Source organism: Gavia stellata, chromosome 9, assembly GCF_030936135.1.
Source record: "Gavia stellata isolate bGavSte3 chromosome 9, bGavSte3.hap2, whole genome shotgun sequence".
NCBI lineage: Eukaryota > Metazoa > Chordata > Aves > Gaviiformes > Gaviidae > Gavia > Gavia stellata.
Genome location: NC_082602.1, coordinates 20138000 through 20157586, shown reverse-complemented (window position 1 = coordinate 20157586; position 19587 = coordinate 20138000). Strand labels below are relative to the sequence as shown.

The following is a 19587-nucleotide window of genomic DNA, read 5'->3' as shown; positions in this document are numbered from 1 at the left end:
CTCCCATGTATGATCAACCATGGGTGGTTGTTTTTTCTTCTGGTGTCTGTCCACTTCAGCTCCACCCCATCTCTGCTGTTCCTTTTCCCTGGGCTTAAATAGTGCAGCCTTGGCTTCTCCAGTGTATGTGTTTGGAAGTGGGTAGGCAAAAATTGAACCCTATACTTTTGACCCCTTGAGTAACTTGTGAGGTGAGACTATTCAGTATGAGTAGAGTTTGCATGCACTTGCCATATAGACAAGATGAATATTGCTCAAAGCTAGCTTCCAAATGGCTGATCACTCCTGTCAGGGACAGCGATGTACTTCCATTTCTTAGCTGTGGTATCTCTAGCCTGATAACATTATATTGGCATCAACGAGAATGGTCATCCTGGTTCTTGGCTTTGTAATCAGTACCACTGGAGAATATTGGTACTTGCCTATATACTGAATTCATCTGTGGCTTTCTGGTGTCAGTGCTTCTCCAGGGGGTGGCCTGCTTGGGACAATTTCTTTTTTTCATCCCTGACAGTTATATTAATTTCTTTGCAGATGAAAAGCCAACCGTTGTTCACGATACTTACTTACTTTGTCCTGCCCCAGTGATAGAAGATGCTGGACAGTAAGTATTGCTTTCCAGCACATGTCAAGAGAGAGGGGATTTCTGGATGAGGATGTCACTGACCCAAGGGCTCAGAATTTTGCCCAAAGTGCCAAGCTAATAATTTTTTTTGTGTGTGTGTGGTCGGGTTACCTCCTTCCCCTTTGTGCCAAATCCTCTCCTAGTATGAGCCAGCATAGCTCTATTCAATGTTGGGTCTTTAGCACAGCTTAACCAAAGGCCTTGTTGGACCATGGTCCCATATCATAGAATGGTGATTTCTCCTCTGTTCCTATATCCTGATTTTTCAGACCAAAAGGTAATTGAATTCCAGGCAAACTTTTCATTTTGATTGAAAAGAGATGCTTGATTTGAATTCCTTTGCTGCTGTTGTAGATGTTGCTTCCTGTGTTTTGCCCTGCTCTGGCTAGTGTTGGTATTTTTGAGCTGTTGTAATCCTGCAGACTCCTGGGAGACATGGCACAAGGTCCTACCTTCCCCCTGCGTGATCCTGTGGGTGCTTAAATACTGTACTGGAGGTGAAGGGAAATGGCTCCTTCTCCTTTCCTATTTGTGGGTGAGGGAAAGTTGTTTGGTGGGGTTTTTGTGGGTTATTTTGTTTGGTTTTTTTTTTTTTTTCCTCAGACCCTTTCTCTGATATTGGAGAATGGCTAGGGCCAGATTCTTCTTTAATTTCTCTATCACTTCAGTGTTCTTACCCCTTGACCTCAGTGCAGGTATTCTGGATTTACTTGGAGATAAAAGAAAACACATTCTGGCTCTTTAAGCTGCAGAAAGGATTTAAAAAAAAAAAAAGCCTGAAGTTTCTTGTGCTATCTAGGGTAGTACTGCAAACGTCTGAGACTTTTTTTATGACTCACTGTCCTAGTGCCCTTTGCCCCAGGTGGGATGGAGGTTGTTTAATAAAGAGCATATGCCCCAACTCAATTAAGCCAACATAAGGGTAGCTCCTGGGCAAGCAGAGAGACAAATGCAGGTAAGCACCTGAAGCCATGGAAATGCCTTGACTCAGCAGGACATTTTATCCATGCGTGTTCATAAGCCAATGGCTAAAACACAGCCGGAATAAAGGGAACAATGGGTATAAAGATGACACTAAAAATAAGTGTATCTGTTTTGTGCTTTAGGGTGGTTTTCCTACAAGTCAGCATGAACAACGGGCTAACGTTCATCTCCAGCTCTGTCAGCATCACCAGCACACAGTGTGTAAGTAATTGCAATGGGGCTTGACAGAGAAACCATGAGATCTTAGAAAGAGACGGTGGCTCTTCAGGCAAAGCCTCCTTGAGTGAGCATGAGCTCTCTACAGCTTCTGCATCATGGTTATTGACTGGACCCCAGCAGTTCTTTGAAAAATAATCAGGGCTAATTAAGATTAAATCGTTATTGATGATGCATAGATCATGATAGATTTACTGAATAAAAAATTACAACAAAAGGCACCCTGCCCATTCCTATCCCAGGAAAGAGATCCTCAAAGCTAGGATTTGACTACAAGGGAATCCGGGAAAATGAGGGAAGGATCATCAAGAATCAACACCCTGTTGAGCTCTGGGATCCCTTATAGGATCTGGGGTGAAAGATGCAACTGCCAGGACTTGGATCTGGAAGGGCTGCAGCATGGAAGGTCCTCTAAATTTGCATGGCTATTTTTAGGTTGGAGCTTACAGCATTTGTTCTTAGACCACCATAATTTGCCTTTACTAGTTCAGGATTCACTAAGGCATTTTTACAGTTTTAGTGACAGGAGCTGGTTGCTTTTCTGTTGGTGTCACGGGGGATGACCAGAAAGAGATAGCAGCCTCAGATCCTGGGATAAGCTTCTTGATAAAAGGTTGCTGCTCAGCCCAACCAAGGGAGAATGTGCTGCTGCGGGACAGCGATGGCTATGATGTGAGCATCTCCTGGTCAAGAAGACCACCTATCCCCAGGTGGAGTGTCAGGGACCAACAGCTAGAAGTGATCCTTTATCAAAATCTGATTTTAGAATCAAACTGTCAAAATGAAGAATCTGACTACTAGATAAGCAGTCTTCTTCCTTGCTGTGGAGTAAAAATAGGCAATGCCCAGAGCTGGTGCAAGCAAGTACAGTAGCTAAAGATTTGGCCTTGTGCTTGTGGACTAAACAAAGTTTGCTGAAGTACCTGATAGCAAACACTTCATATCAAAGTTGAGCTTTATTGTTGTTCGTGTCAAAAGGACTTTTATAGCCTATGCCAAACGCTGTCATATTGGTTTGTAATCATTGTTGGCCTTTTTGACAGCTGCAGAACGGAAGGGCAGGAATGAAGATAGAGGCAGTAACTGGAACTTGCACCAGATTGCTGGAACAGTCCAGGGTGCAGGGGCTCAGAATTTAGCAGAGATGTGTTTTCTGCTTCACCTGATTATTTTTATTTTTCCAAAACTTTCCTCCAAATTTTCTGCACTGAAGACTGACATTTTCACAATTTATTCCTCTCTTCTACCTTGGGTATAATAAAACCTTTTGAATCTGCAGTGAAACACAAGTGTTAACTGGTGCATTTAGTTACCCATATGTAGTTTATTTCTGATGAAGACTGAAGTCTTATCCCTAGCTAAGCTTCCTACTGGACTGAACATGGACGGAGGAAGCTTTACTCTCAGTAGCCTTAGGATAAAGAGAGGAATCCAATCTCCAGGCCTGTCAATCTGAAAATTTTTAACCAGCCTTTTGCAGATTGAATGTGAAGGAGGCAGGGAGCCTGATTCTCAGCTGATACAAAGAAAGACTGTCTCACTCCAGTTACATCCCCTAAGCAGGGAGGTTGGCAGTTCAGTTTCCAACTTTGTCTTAATTTCATGCATTTCACTCTTCTCGTTTTAGAGACTCCCTCCATTTCCTTTCCTCTCCTGTTTCTTTTTCTGTGGGTGGCAGTTAGCTGGCCTGCTCAGCTCTCCCCCCCCCAGCTGGCTGTTCTATCCTTTCTGTACAGTAAGTATCTTCACTTTACTCCTAAAGCCTCTGGGTGATCCCTGTGCTTATTTCTGTTCAGCTGCATGATGCCTGCTATTTCCTTTTTGAAGTCCAGCTTCACTACAATGCTTTGTATATTTAATCATTAAAAGAGAACTCTTTAGCTTCTTGCTGCCAGCAGTTCCTGAGCTGCTGCTGTCAAATGTCTCTGCGATTTATATGAGCACTTAGCATGGGAAGAGCAACACCTGGGAACAAAGGCTACAAAACAAGGAGGTAATGTGTGTTTGGAGTAACAGCAGCAGTGGTATGTGCATCTGTGGCTCATGCACTGTATTGCTGCTATGCGTGGATTTCTTTCTGAGTGCAGCAGTACCTCTTAAAAGTTATGCTTGACTTTTACTCATCCTTTTCTCAGCAAACGGACTTCGCTGGGAATTCATGCCGCCCAAGTGTCTGCTTTCCAGATGGATTAGTGCTACATGGGGCCATAGGAGGGCCAGAGAGGGGGGTTGCAGCACTGAACTGCAGTTGGGTGGTGTGTCTTCTAACAGGACTGCTTTGAGTTAGGGGCTCTGGCACATGTTGCAGCGCTCCACCTCGGCTTTCAGCTGCTCCCTGACCAAATGAATGAGGTGAGCTAAATAGTGTGTCCCAAAACAAGTCAGTTTGTTGCATCTATAACAAGAAGACACACAGCAGGGGAGGGATGGTGATGCTGTGCCACAGAGATATGGAATACTGGGATACCCGCCTAAAAGCATGGAATAGGAGCTGTGGTTGTTAGTCCTGCCTTGAACATGTGAAGGGAACTGTTGTAAGAAGGGGCTAAGCATCAGTTTCTGGTGTCATGGGAATTCAGCAAGTAGTTTCAGGTTTAATAAGATGAATCTCACAGACTTTCTCCTCTCCTCCATAAATCGTCTTTGGCATTTGCTTTCTTTTCATTTATCCTCCCACCTATCCTTCTTTGAAAATCTTTTAACAGCTTCCTCTCTAGCCAGCTCCTATTCCCTCAGCCTTATTCAGACTTTTCTTCAAGCTCTTTTCACATCTTCCTAGTCCCAGGCTCTTCGCTAGTTTGCTGCCAGGTTTTGCCTGTTCTCTGGTACCCCTGTTCTGGTGAATTGGACCTCTTCTCAAACTCAGAAAATCTACCACTAAAGAGGTTTCTTTTCCCAGTGTAAAAGAAATGGCTGGAGCACCAGAGCTAATCTTAACCTCATCCCAGAGCCCAGTGCAGTCTAAGGAAATGGCATGTCCCAGCATGCTACTGCCCGTCTGCAACAAATGTTTAATTTCCAAAAAGCCACGTGCTCTGTATGTTCTGCAGGGGCCAAACAAGGTATGAAGACCTGCTTTCCTGTAGTCATCAGAGCAATACAGAGAGTTAATACCTCTTCTGAACACACTGACATGAAATGCTCTGAGTGCAAAGAATCCACTAAGATTTACCCAGGAAAATCAGAGCTGTGATTCTCTTTGGTTGCCTGGCTGCTTTGAAAAGCTAATTTCAAGTGTTAACACTTGAAATTTTTTGGATTCTAGTAATTTTGAAAATTTAACTTTGATTTTTGAATGTAGACCCTTAGCTATCCAGCTCCAGAGTCCCACCATTCTCTGCAGAGAAATAGATGCAATATAAGAATCAGAAATGCTTAAGATCATGATTACAGCATCTCATTAAAAATAGTCAAACCAGCCCTAGGAAGCATATGAAGAACCAGCAGCATTAAGGACTAGTTTACATAATCACTCAGGCTGGGGTTGTGTGTGCAGTTTGAGTTAAGAGGCAACGCAGGCAGGCTTGGGAGCTGATGAGGCTGAGTGAGTAAGTTGTGCTCTGTTCTGTGTTGTTGACATGCAAACAGTTACCCATAAGCTCTTAGCTCCAATATTCCCATTCTTTGAATATCAGCATTTGCATATTCTGCATCTCTAGTAATGAAAGGTTACTCTGCACACCTAAGAGTCTGTGGTCATGTAGTTTGCAATGCCCCTCTGACAGTATTAAGGGACCTGTCAGCACAGATTTGGGAATGGTTTGTATACGAGTTTAACACCCTTGAATCTAGTGGACTATATATAAACATACCATAAATTTGTACATAAATTATATATATACACACCGCATACAGGAGGTGCTTCCCTGAATCATGACTTCAAATACAGATTTGTCATTTGTTGCACAAAATACTTATGTGACCCTAATGATAATAGTTGATTCACTGCACAATCTACCTGAGACCTCATAGTGAGGGAAACCTGGCTCATTTTGCCCAGTCTAATTGTGTAACTTCAGGGCTCCTGCCTTGTTTGTGATATGCACAGATAACTCAGAAGTAATCGTCTTGTTTGCAGCTGACTGGGACCATCCTTTTCATTGCTCTCCTAATTCTCTTTCTGCTGCTGGCTCTGGCTCTTCTATGGTGGTTCTGGCCCCTTTGCTGCACGGTGGTAAGTACAGGTTTTTATTCTTTTGTCTTGGTTTTCATCTCTTCTCTGTGAAAGCACAGAGTTAAAGAGTTGGAGTAGGTGGTTAACTTTGTTTAAGAAAAATGCTGCCAGGTTTGTAAGACCCTGATTCATCAAATTCCTTGTTGAAGTCACTCCGGTCTGGGTTTTTGAATGTTGCAAGGCCTGTGTGATTTTGACACTGAATGAGAAGTTTAAGTGAGCTCATGGACATGGTCCAAGCTTTTGTAGGTTTCAAGACCTCCTTAGAAAAAGATTTGAAACCTGCTGCAGAAAAGTATAATGGAACTGGTTTACTAATATGTGTATAAGCTGTTACGGTCCTTTTTAAAGACAAGAGTTAGAGTTTCTTTTTTTATTCGGAGGAGCTGCAGATTCTGAGTGAATATTTTGCAGTAGCTTTTTTTTGACACTTTTAAGGCAGAACTACCAGAATATGGAGCTGTATGATGAGTTGCTTAATAGAACACTTCTTGATTAATCAGATAGTTCAATGTGATGGATTTAGCTCCTCATCTGCATTTATTTTATGCCTGCTGAAAAGCAATGGGGCTAATGAGAGGGTTGAATGTGAGGGAATGGAGCAGGGCAACCCATCTGTGATATGAGCGAGAAAGCAGAGAGGACATAGCACTGAGATGGATGAACCTTCCATTATCTCAGATTTCTCCATATATTCCAGGTGATCAAGGAGCCGCCACCACCACCACCTCCAGAGCCTGTAAGTATGCTACTTTTGAGTTGTTGCACTGTCTGCAGCTACTGTAGGGTACTGTGCTGCCTAGGAACGTCAGCCCTGTAGGTGTCTTAATGACACCTTGAAGGCTGTGAGAGGAAGTCTCTTTGGTCAGGACAGTTATTTCTGCCTTCTGGCCTCTTTATATACATGCAGGAAGATTATTTCCTTCCACAGAGAAAATAGTTGCATAACTCAGAAGTCCACAGACCAACAGTTCCTATGGTATTTTGTTCCTTCTGCTGCGCATCAAACAGGCGTGTAGGCAAATCTGTGCTTCTCAAGCTGTGCTGAAAGTTATCCCTCCTCCAGTAAAGCTGCTGTTGTTCTCAGCAGGAGTTTAGCCTGGGTTGGGAGTAAGGAACGAAGTCTGGCAGCTGGAAGAGAGGACAGCAAAGGCCACATTCTTGTGGCTTTGCTACAGGAGAGGGAGACAAGAGCCTGCCCTGGCTGTGGCTCTGCTGCAGAGTGACCTTTGGAAGGACATTTAGCCTTTCTCTGTTTCGGTTGTGAGCTGTTTGAGGCAGGGTTGTATTTAGCTCTTTTTGGGACAGTAACACACTGATCCTGACCTCAGCTTAGTTTCACTGTACTAATTTCATGAAAATAATAGTAATAAATGGAAGTATCTTCAGAGAAAACTCATGCCTGCCTTTATTTCTTTCCTAGGCATAGACAGTTAAATGATGGAAAAATACTTGCCTAACCCACAAGAGAAGCTTACAGTTTGCTACTAACTTGCTGTAACTTGGCGTGAATATCAGGAGGCAACCACAGCTGCTGTTTTGAGGTTGCCAGAGGCCACCGTTACTGTGTATGTGATCCTGTTGCTGGTCCTGGGCAGCAGCACTGTGACGATTTAACTTTAGAATATGCACCAAAAATCATGCTGGTTTTGGGGTGACTAGTGTTGTCATGAAGCATGCAATTGCAGCCATGCTGTGTTCGAAGGAGGTTTCAGAGAGCATCGCACCCCTGCAGCAGAGTTCCCAGATGCTTTGCGATTATTCTGATCAGCAGAGATTTTAAATGCAATCAAAGAGACTCTGAGCTGACGTAAACCTCCAGGAATAACACAGAACACAGATGTTATCCATCCCTTTACTTGGCCTTGTCTTTATCCGGTATGGATTGTTGTTTCGTTATACTTAGCACTATCCTCCCTAGGTATGGTGACCTGCCCTTTAGCTGATGTAGTCTGGTATTGCTGCTATACAACTGAATATAGTTATCTAAAACTTGTTCTAAACCACAAGCATTAGATTTCCATTACTTCTCAAAATGTATGTGGTAGCTGTTGATGTTGCTTTCCTATGTGTTCAGTGTAGGGGATATTTCGTATAAATCCTTTATCAGCTGGAAAAATGTCAGCTATTACTGTGTCCTGCTACTGTCAGGCTTGCCAGCAATAGGGGTTGTTAGACCTGAAGACTTGAAATCTGTGTTACATCCAATGGAAGGGGCAGGATATTTTATATAGTGCTCAAGTTCACAATGAAATAAAATATAAATTAATTAAAACTGCTTATGTAGTTCACTGGGTACTAGTTTAGATGTGGCACAAAATGGGCTTAAATTTGTTTTTGTGTTTGTTATACTCTTCAAAAAAAAAACAAAACCCAAACAAACCAAAACAACAACAAAACTCAACACCAAACCACAGTTTCTTCCTTGTATATTTATTTCCCTGACTTGGGATAAAAACAAAACAACAACAAAAAACCCCAACCAAAAAACAAACTGAAAAAATCAAACCCAAACTCCCTTACTAGTTAATGGAAATGTCAACTGTAGTCATGCCTGGCCATACTAAAGAATTTGTTGGAGGAACTGACCCATGAGCCATAGCTGAGAGATCAGATGTCACTGAATAACTGATGGGAATACCTTTCTCCAAGGCATAACCTAAGAGTTAGATATGAACAAACAAAAATCAAGGCATTTTTTCTTAAAAGCTATTCTTGGCTTTTGGACTCTAAATTCCTTTTACATTCATATAGAAACATGTAGGGCAGTTTTGAGAAAATGTCACCTAGTGATCTGACAATAATTTCTGTCCTTCTCTAGTATTTGGATTTCACTTGATTTTATGTTTTTTTTATTAGTAAAAATTAAGTCCAGGCAGTGTTTCCAGAAACACACTTGTACCGATGAAAAATCTGCGTATCAGCATGAGGTGTAGTTATTTGTCTTTATTAAAGAGTGTGAGGAATGAAGATGGTCTTGTAGGAAGCTTGTTGGCCCCTTCCCTCAATTACGTGTGTACTTGGAGAGTGTCATGGTGTGACTTTCAGCTGCCTTGACTCAGCGTAATGATAGGGAGTCTGAGAAATCCCAGTGACTTCTATCAGCTCAAGATGATAGAGCTGGAGATGTATTCCCAGGGTTGTCGAACCAGAAACATTTGCCAGCTTTTAGTTAAGCAAGAACAGAACAATAAACCTGAATTAAAACCCTGATTCAGACTCTCCCATGTTCCAGAAAAATAATCTGCAGTCTTATAATTGCCGGGCAAAAACTCTGGATCTGAGCTTCCTGACAATTTGGAGATGCTCCAGTCTGAGCCCTGGTTCCAAACTGTACAGCTTGAACCAGACTCTACAAAGAATCAAGCAGCGTTGAATAACTGGTTACAGCTGCCATGAGAAAAGGGTCTGATGCACATGTTAGAAAACTCACAGTGGTAGCTTTTTTCCCCTGTTAGGTGACATTAAGTTCTAAAAGCACTATTAATAAATGATTTCTTTGGGCTAACTGATTGCTGCATTTTCTGCATAGCATAGTGGCAAGCCAGTATAATGTACGATTCATCTTCACTTTGCCTTCCCTTACAAGTCAGTTGTGATTTTGAAGCTCAATGCATATTTGACTAAATAAAAGCTGCCTGGAGAGAGGAATAGGCAATCGTCTTTGGCTTCCCTAGTCGAAATTGCAGCTGCAGAGACAAGAGACTTCTTGTTTTTTGTCAGCAAATAAGTATAACCCACAAAGCCAGATATCCAAGGATGGGACCATAGGATGTTCAGTTGTTTTCCATAGTTTATGCTGCTTATGTGAGAACAGCAGTAATATTTCCCTGTCTTTCCCATAGGAATCAGATGATGAAGATGGATTGCCAAAGAAAAAGTGGCCAACCGTGGACGCATCTTATTATGGAGGTCGAGGTGTTGGTGGGATTAAGAGGATGGAGGTATTTGGCTTGTTCTTTAGTGTTGTAAAAATCAGCACATTTAATTATAAATTGTAGCAATATGGTTTTATGTGATTTTTAAAAAAGCTACCTTGATGGACTAGAGACTAGGATTTAATTAGGGCTTGTCCACCTGATTGCACCTGCTGTCCAAGTAACAGACATCAAGCTGCCATCATTTGCATGAATAATTAAATGAATCTAGCATTATGAGCCAGAGAAAATTTGCAGGTTAAGAAATGGATAAGCACCAAAAGAATTTTTAATTTACTGAATCAACCCTTCAGTGCAGTTGGGTCCAGTTCTCTTCTCTGGGGCAGAGTTATACTGGTTTTGAGTATTTGAGGGTGCCATCTACAGTGTGCCTGACTGGCTGGAAGCAATTGGTTTGGAGAATTTAAACCAGTGATTTTTCTTTTTTTCCCTCCTTTTTTTTTTCTTTTGGGTTTGTGGGGTTTTTTCCTGTTAAACACTAACTCCTAATGCACAAAAACACATCTGTGTTGAAATTGGCCAATGAATCAAATCCTGCCCTGGGATTTATGCACAAGCCATGTGTAAAATGAGGTGTTACTGTGAAAGGAATTTGCCTTGTGCTGTCCTATGGCATGTACATTCCAGGGAGTCAGTGGATAATGCTGTGATCAGCTTCTAACTCCTGTAAATAAGCATGTTAGTGAAATCAATTCAATATTCCTAATCATGGATAATATAAGGCAGGGAATTGTCAGTCACCTGTATCAGCTGAGGGCCTAATGATGACTTTTAGGGATGTCACACCAGAAACTCCCACTAGATTTAAGTAGTAGCTGAGGGAGACGAGTTAATGTAAGCTAGCTGAAGATCTGGACCAAACTAGGGCACACAAATGAAAGCAATGGCTTCTCAGCAAGTCCCTGCAAGTCTGCAGGTGAAGTGTTGCATCTTAATATCCTTAACCGTTTTCCTTGGGAGAATTTTATCCTCGATGCTGAGTAACCCTATGGATCATATATTACCCTTGAATGCAGTGTCACATTTCTGTTTGATGTAAGCCAAACAACAAAATCAGAATTTCAGCTTGAAATAAGTAGTGTATCGTATCTGAAGATAAAGTTACTCACCTCTCTTGTGGCTGTGCAAGGTCATCTTTGGAAGAGCTGTTTTTAGTAGCAGCTGAACGAGTTTGAGGGCTGATGCTCTTAAACCATTCACGTACTCATCCACTGACCCTTTTTTCACTTCTGAACTGAACAATAGGAGCTGCTTAGGACTAGCTGTAAAGACCGCCTGCCGTCACCTGGTGCTGCTGCCTGCTTTTTGCAGGAGACAATGAGAAGCACATGACACCTGTGTCCTAGCAGAGCTGGGCAGAGTGCTTCAGATTTCATTTGGAAGTGGGTTAATCTGCCCTGGATGCTGTGAATTCCCACAACACCTTAGGTTACTGGAAAGTGCAAAGGCTAGTAGTTCAAGCAGCTTTTGAGTGAGACTATTTGACTCTTAAATGTGTATTTCTGATTACAGTGGGAGTTTGGTGCCTTCATAAATTTGGCTTCATGTCTGGTGGCATTGGGTCATCTGATGGGAACTAGATTAACGTCTGTGAAAACCACCTGCTGGTGGGGACTGCTGTAGTGTCTCTACTTACAGTGTGCTCTCCTGACTTCAGGTGCGATGGGGAGACAAGGGGTCAACAGAGGAAGGAGCAAAGTTGGAGAAGCCTAAAAATGCTGTTATTAAGTTGCCAGAACAGGAGTACGAGCCATGGGAACCCAAGCCGAAAAAGCCCCATGTGAGAAAACCACCTTCCCAGCGGAAGTGGTACACTCCAATCAAGGTAATGTGTCTGACCCTCAGTTTTACCAAGTCTCTTATGTCATGCATGTTACTACATCCCGCTTCCTTAGCACAGCCTTTCTTTCGGCGGAGCTGGGAGAGCTGATTTAGAAAAATGGCCAGTAACCCTCAACTTTGCCCATTTCTTGGAACATGCATTTTACCTGGCACTGTGTTGCCGTAGTTTTTTGAGGAAGAGTGGAGGGTGTTGGAAGGCATGCGCAGAGATCTTCCCTCCCTCAGCTCACACCTTCTTTTCAGGTACATTTGCACAGCGTGGATTGCAACAGCAGATATCTTGACTCTTAGGGAGGGAGGGTGCTGCTTTGTGCCGTCTCAAAGCAGTATACAAAGAGGATCAGATAAAAGTGTGCTGTCCTTGCTTTGATTTCACTGTGGCTAAGGCCTTGGGTTGGGATTCAGCTCTGTTCCCTTCTAGTTCAGCCACAAGATGTAGTGTTTGATTTTGGGCAAGTCGCTCAGTCTCTCCACACTTTCATCCCCATTTCTCCTGTGTCATTATAGTATCTGGTGTCTCCCTGTCTTTTAATGTATGTATCCTCACACAACCCTTGAGGCAGGGCAGAGCTGTTACCCCGCTTACAGAGGAAGCTGGAGGGCTAGCACAGGCCAAGGGAGCAGCATACCATGCTCATCCCAGAGACCTGTGGCCATGTCCCAAACTAGTGCTTTATGGGATGAGCTCCGCGCTCCCCACCATGCTTGCAGATCAGTTTAACAGTGCTTGAATTTATTGTTTGGAAAGTATCTGTGAATTTTAAAGCCTGCCTAGGTCTTGTGGCTGTTTATCCATGTTCTAGCTTGCCTCCCATCAGTACAGCATGTCTGTTGTTCTGCCTTTTGTTAATGTAACGCCTGTCTAATTGTGCCTTTTAGGGGAGTTGTTCACATTAAACTACAGTCATCCTCAGTGAGTTTTGAGCAGGCTGAATTCGGCCTATTGCATATTGGGTACATGTTACCCCATTGAGGTCTTTTTTTTTTTTTTTTTCCTGGCTGTCCAGATAAGCAGTATACAGAGGGCAAGGGCACAGGAGCAATGTTTGTGCAGACAGTTTAATACAGAAAGGCTGGATCAACTCACCTGTAGTTCAATTTCATGCTGTTTTCCCCAAATTTCTTGGTCATGTAATTATTTTTTTTTTTTTTTTTTTATTCCAGGGCAAACTTGATGCACTGTGGGCTTTGGTTCGACGAGGCTATGATCAAGTCTCTCTCATGAGACCGCAGCCAGGGGATAAGGTAAGGTGTCACAAACACACTGGCATGTCACTTCTCCGTTAGCAGCACCAATGCTCTTCCCTCCCAACCACCCCATCTCTTTTTTTCTCTTTTTTTTTTGTGAGCTTGTCTCTTTTCACATTACTGTATGGCTAAAAACTTGTCACAAGAACCAGAGATTTCAAAATGAGTTAAAATGTTTGCTGTGGCATCTATTTAAAAGTATTTCCCCAAAAGATCAACAGCAATGCCTCCACTGTGACGATTTGAGCAGACTGAGGAAGAAGCTGGCTGGCCCCAGTAGTATAAGACCTTTTTCAGCCATAGAAGTTCTTAGCCTTTTCTTCTGGGCACACATGTTGAAGTCAAAGGAATGGTTCTTTGTGGGTTCTGGGGGACTGCTTGTTTTGAATTTAATATGCAGTAGTAGTTCTACAACAGTAATTATCCTTCCTACCCAACTTCATAAAAATGCTTCTCAGATTTAATGATAGAGTTAAGTAATTAATGAGAGGAATCATGAACTGGTGATGAAGAAACAAATTATAGCAAAGTTAACGGAGAATAAAGTTTCTGTAGAATTCTGTGCAAAGACACATTTCTTGGTCATATCCTACATGTAGGCAGAGAGTATCTCCTGCTTTGATAGTCTGTTGGTAAAACATAGGTCAGGAGTAGATTCCTCCTGGAAGGAAGCAGGGAGTTTGTGCCTTTCAGAGCCACGGAGATGTCTGTGTGCTGCCATTTGGTCACTCATGATAGCTTAGTTCAGAGCTCTCACAATTTCCCCGTGAGAGCCTGGCACTGGTAGGGTTGTCTCTACCTTGTTATTCTGGGGGCACAACTCCGTAAGAATTGAGCGCTGCTGCTTTGGGCTGTTGCACCTTCAGATTTGGCTTTCTGCAGTGGCACTTCGAAACAGGAGGACGGAGAAGAGACCACAGCATCTTTCTCCCCGTTGTGGCCCTTTTCTGGCCAGAGTCTGTACATTTCATCACCTTTGGTCTCAGGGGAAGGGATTATGGACTTACAGCAGTAGTAGGGGCCATAAAGTGCTTTTCTGGGATAGGAGTGCTGCAGAGGCCCTTGTGCTGGGCTTGTTTGCCTGGGTGACTTTCACATCTAATAACCAACTTTAAAAGTAGCCCTAATTTGCATCATCTAGGGCAAATAAGTTGCACCCCTCTGGCTTTTGGCAAAATACCGTTATGGCATTTGTCTAGTTATTAACCAAACATGCAGCTTCAATATTTAAAGTTTAGTTTCTTCCATTTTTCTTTTGGTGCATAAGGAAACTAAGAGAACAAACTCAGCTTCCTATGCTACTTTGTAAAATGGTCTTAACTGTTTCACTAAGCTGCATTTTCAAGGCAGCTGTGCTTGAGACACCTTATTTACTTTTTAAGCATGATCTAGAGCTTCTGAATAGGCTCTTTAGGCCCAGCTGTATTTTGATAGCACTAACATTGTATAATACGAATCTATCCTTTGCCTTTCACTCCCTCAGTTGGTACATTTCTATCAGTGCAGAGCACAACAGAGCCTCTGTTAGCCTGCATGGTCAAGAAACATGCAGGGGGCTGGCTCCAAACAGGGCTCCTCAGTTTCTTGCCTTCCAGCTCTGCTGCGGGGATAACGAGGGGCTCAAAAGAGGCAATGTAAAACAGAGTGAGCTGAAAGATTATTGTATCAGGGAGAACATTAGAAAAACCAAATGTACATCTGGGAAATAGGGTGGAAAGAATCCTATTGAGCCAGATTCAGTGGAAGAATAGGATCATCTCTGTTCCCTGGCCTGTGAAATTAACTAAAGCTGAAGAATATTGAAAGTGAAACAAAAAAATGACTAGACATCCTTCTGCTGTTTAGAAAAAAAAAAAGACATCACAGGCCTGTATTTCATGGAGAAAGCTAGCACAGAAAAGAGCAAGGTTATTATTTATTGTTTGGTTGACTTTTCTAGTAGCAATCCCTCAGTGGAGAATTGGCTCCTTGTGAGTTAGGCTTTTGGTGGGGGGGGAAGTGTATAAATATACATGTATGTACACATAAGTATATATGAGTATACACACACATGCACACACTTACTTTGTGGCTGAAGAATGGGTAGATAGTCAGTGCTATGAGTGACCAGCAGTGTGGAGAGCCTGGAGCTCTGGCTGTGCAGAGCTGGAGGAGCCTGGCAGCCCTAGGAGCAAGTCCACAGCTCCGCTCGACCCAGTCCAGGCAGGGACAAGGTCACTGCTGTGACACAAAGGTGTGCTGACAGCAGTCAGTGGATTTTGGTTTACTGTTGGGTAGACATGAAAGTACAGCCTGACATGTCTCAATGCATGGTGTTCTTCTAGACTGCACCATCCAGAGGCCAGTGACTGTGTGGTGATCTTGGAGAGAGGGATTGCTTTGCTTTGTGGGGTTTTGAGAGATTTGGGGGGACAGGGGGAAGAGTTCTTTGGTTTTTTTGGTTTGCCTTTTTTTGTTTGATTTTAAGGTAATTTCATAGTTGTCTTGATTGTTCAGGAAAACTTAGAGCTCAGAAAGCAAAAGAAACACACTTTAACTCTGTTTTGGGAGTGGCATTTGGATTCATAACTCAGAAAATTATCTCTGAATTTCCCAGAATCAGTCAAGTTATTATCTTTACATTTTCAGGGATCACCAGAGATATAGGTTGTTTCCCACTGGAACAAGATAACTCACTGAAGTTACGTTTTGCAAATTTGTGTTTCACAGTTTACCTCCATTGAAAAGAAGAGTTTTCATTTTCTTTTTTTATTGCTTCAGTTGGGCAAATGTTTGCTTTTTGCAGCCATTGGGAGAAATTATAGCAAAACACTTTTTTTTTGCATAATGAAAATACTAATTATAGAGAAGAGAACATCCACAGTACAAGGAGAAAAATATTTTTCACAAGGCTCTTGGGACAGAGGAAAGATCACAAAGGAGAATTTTTTGATGTTGAAACATTCTTTAAAAACTCTTTTGAAAAGTGTAATTTCTTTCATCAATTGAAAATGAGTACTGTGGTTTGGGAGCTTTTCTCCCCAAAAAACCTGAAAAATACTTGTAGAAAAACTTTCTGTGATAGTTTTGGTGGAAAACAAAATATGTTGGTTTTGGTATATTCACCAATGTATCTGGTTTTGTCACAGAGAAGCAGAAGTCTGTTAGACATTTTTTTCAGAGCTGTTCAGCATCTTCCCCCACAACACAGCCCTCTTCTCTTTGGCTCTGCAAACCATACAGCAAAGGCAGTTTTGCTACCCCAGGTTTTCCAATCATGACTTCTCTCCCCCTCCCGTCATGAAGTGAAGTTAAAATTGGCACTGCTTGTATTTTTTTGAGTCTTCAATAGTGAAGCCCATTCCAGAGTGTGTGTGAGAGCCTTGCAGTGGAAATTCAGGCTGAAGCATGTGTGCAGGAATACAGGGCTGACTGCTGCAAGGGTCTTTCTGTTGTCCTTTGCTCTGGGTGGCCAGGGCTGCTGTCCATCCATCCTCATTTCTTCCTTCATCATGATCCTGTTGCTTTTACCAAACCACCTGCTCTTTTCCTTACCTATGCCCCCCTTGGACTTCTGCCCTAGTTGTTCCCTTCCACTTTCTTCTGTGGTATCATAGAATCGTCCAGGTGGGAAAAGACCTTTAAGATCATCAAGTCCAACTGTAAACCTAACCCTGCTAAGTCCACCACTAAACGATGCCCCTAAGCACCTCATCCACATGTCTTTTAAAAACCTCCAGGGATGGTGACTCAACCACCCTGGGCAGCCTGTTCCAGTGCCTCACCACTCTCTCAGTGAAGAAATTTTTCCTAATATCCAGTCTAAACTTCCCCTGATGCAACTTGTGGCCATTTCCTCTTGTCCTATCACTTGTTACTTGGGAGAAGAGACCAGCACCCACCTCCCTATAACCTCCTTTCAGGAGTGGTAAGGTCTCCCCTGAGCCTCCTCTTCTCTAGGCTAAACAACCCCAGCTCTCTCAACCACTCCTCATAAGGCTTGTGCTCCAGACCCCTCTCCTTGCTGTCTCTCTCAGTCCTTGTTTTCCTGCACCTCCCCTTGGTGACACAGACTGGTGCCCTGCAGTCTTGCCCTCTGGGAGCAATGCGCTGGTGACCAGCCTGCTTATCCTGTTCCTCTCACGCTGCAGAAACTGAGCTGCTGGTAGTAGCACGCCCTGGATTACAGCCTTGCTGCAGAGCTGGCTGAGGCTCCTGAGAGCTCCCCTGCCCTGGCTTGTGTCTTCCATGGACTTATCAAGAAAAGGATCTCAGAATGGATGACCCATCAGTATTAGGCAGGATTGTATTAATAGGACTGGCTGTGCAAATCACAGGTGCTTTTTGGAACTGCCTATTTCAAGAAAACCAGCCAAGCACAAGCTCTGATGCCCCTTCTCCTGGGACCTGTGCCCACAGTGTTTGGCTTGCCTCTGCAGACAGCTCCTCCTCTTGGTCTCCGTTCAAGATCATGTCACGGCACCACTACTGAAATTGGTTATTAGTTTAGCAAGTACCTTAGCAAAGGGTCACAGGACTCCGCTCACTCGACTTCTGCAGGTAACCCCTAGCAGGAGCTTCTGTTGTACCAGGATGGGACAGCAAGGGATAAACACACTTAGCTGTACCCCATCATTAGCAGATAGGCTGCTATTTGTGGGATGACTTTTTGCTGAGCTCTCAGACAGCATCAGCAGGGAAGCAAAGAGATGAAAAAGGGCTAGTGGCTCTGCTGTGGATTGATGGGCTTTCTTCCTTGCAGTAATGTACAAAGGTGAAGCCTTCATAGGCATTTGTGCTACTGCTGCAGTCATGGATCCCTTAGAGCTAGGCTACTACTCTTCCCCTCCTCCCCCAGAAATTTGGGGCTTAGAGGACCAGCAGTCACTGTTTTGGCCCAAGACAGGGATTGGCTGGATATTAGGAAAAATTTCTTTACTGAGAGAGTGGTGAAGCACTGGAACAGGCTGCCCAGGGAGGTGGTGGATTCACCATCACTGGAGGCGTTCAAGGAACGAGTGGATGTGGCATTGCAGGACATGGTTTAGTGGGCATGGTGGTGTTGGGTTGATGCTTGGACTTGATGATCTTGCAGGTCTTTTCCAACCTTAATGATTCTGTGTGACAGGTCTGAGGCGGGGACATTGCTCATCCAGCAACAGGGAGCATGTCACAGTGGCCACATGGCCTGGTGAGCTATGTGTTGCTCAAGATAGTCGGGCTGCCTTGAGGACTTCCCCATCACTGTGTTGGTGTCCTCCTGAGCTTGGTTCTGAGCTTGCAGGGGCTGCTATGAAGATTGGAGTTTGGCAAATATTAATGTCTGGCTATCTTGAAGTATCTCATAGAAACCACAGTAGCTGGTGGGACAGGTTGTCAGTAGTCTTCTTCCCCTTGGCCTCATGGATCAAAAGTGGGGCTGTTACCAATGCCAGCAAGTAAGCATTAAAAGCCCCAATATGGGCAGAGAAGAAGGTGAGATGCTTCTTTCAAATAGTCTGCCTAGTTGCTGCTTTCAGCAAATCCATTCCGTTTTGCATTTCAGCACATACTGTCACAGGAAATTCTCAGAGGCTTGGTTTACCAAAAACCTCAACTGAAAAAAAAGACATTTTTCCCCCCAGACAGAATTGCTCTTGGTTACTTTAAAGCTTTAGAAAGTGATCTCATTTTTGTCACTGAAAATTACCTGCAACAGAGAGTGAGAGTGTAGACTGGATTTTGCTGTCACCATCATCACCCTTGTATACTCCTGGGACTTTACTTAGAAAAAAGCAATGCTTTAGCAGTACTACCCTGTGGTTTGCACATGCAAAGCCCTTTCCTGGGGAAGGGGGACTAGAAGCAGGCTGTTGTACAAAAATCTGAAAGCCTTTTTTCCTTCTTTGTTCCATAAAACTGAAGGTAAAAAGGCTGTTGTGCAGCCAGAAATTTCACAAACTATGAGCTGCTGGTCATATTGGAAGCCGGGACTTCTGGGTCCTTTCAAGTTGTCACCATTGAGTTACTGCGTGACTTTGAACAAGGCACATCAGCTGGAATTTTAAACACCAGCCTCTGAAATGAGAACAGGAGTATTTGGGTTCCTTATTCTGTGTATCCTTTTCAAAGTGATCACTCTGAAGCCGATAGGTTTGTTAAAGCTCAGAAGGTCTGATCACCCTCAAATTTTGAATGATTCCTTGTAATGCTGACCATGATGTCTATGTGCCTTAGTTTTCCCAACTGCAAAATTGTCATGAGAACACAGTATTTACCTTCTTTACAGCTGTGAGGTTTAGTTAAGTCCTGCCAGGCACTTGGGACTCCTCAGATGAATGGTGGGACACCAAGCCTATGGATTATTAATGACTAGTAATTACTTTCTGGCTGCTACCTACAGGTGGTCAGCAGTTTGAATGCAGCCCACAGGGATGGCAGCACCCACCTGTCACTGCACGCTAGCTGCCCACCTACCAGTGCTATTTAGACCTCATTCTAATTAATTATTTTCAAGAGTGAGTAATGGCCTTTAATCGGCTTCCCTGCCACTTGCTTGGAGATGTGTTGTAATCACCCAAGTAGTAATTGGCAGAGCTACA

At 43.3% G+C, this 19587-nt stretch overlaps 1 protein-coding gene across 1 annotated transcript in view; it reads left to right on the top strand.

Moving 5' to 3' along the window:
• The window catches only part of ANTXRL (ANTXR like), a 58234-nt gene that overhangs the window by 26418 nt on the left and 12229 nt on the right, over nucleotides 1-19587 (top strand). The window contains exons 11-17 of the mRNA XM_009818751.2: nucleotides 535-604; nucleotides 1732-1810; nucleotides 5904-5999; nucleotides 6700-6738; nucleotides 9845-9943; nucleotides 11595-11762; nucleotides 12944-13024. Coding sequence (XP_009817053.1) covers nucleotides 535-604; nucleotides 1732-1810; nucleotides 5904-5999; nucleotides 6700-6738; nucleotides 9845-9943; nucleotides 11595-11762; nucleotides 12944-13024 — 632 coding nt within the window. The remainder of the gene's footprint in view (nucleotides 1-534; nucleotides 605-1731; nucleotides 1811-5903; nucleotides 6000-6699; nucleotides 6739-9844; nucleotides 9944-11594; nucleotides 11763-12943; nucleotides 13025-19587) is intronic.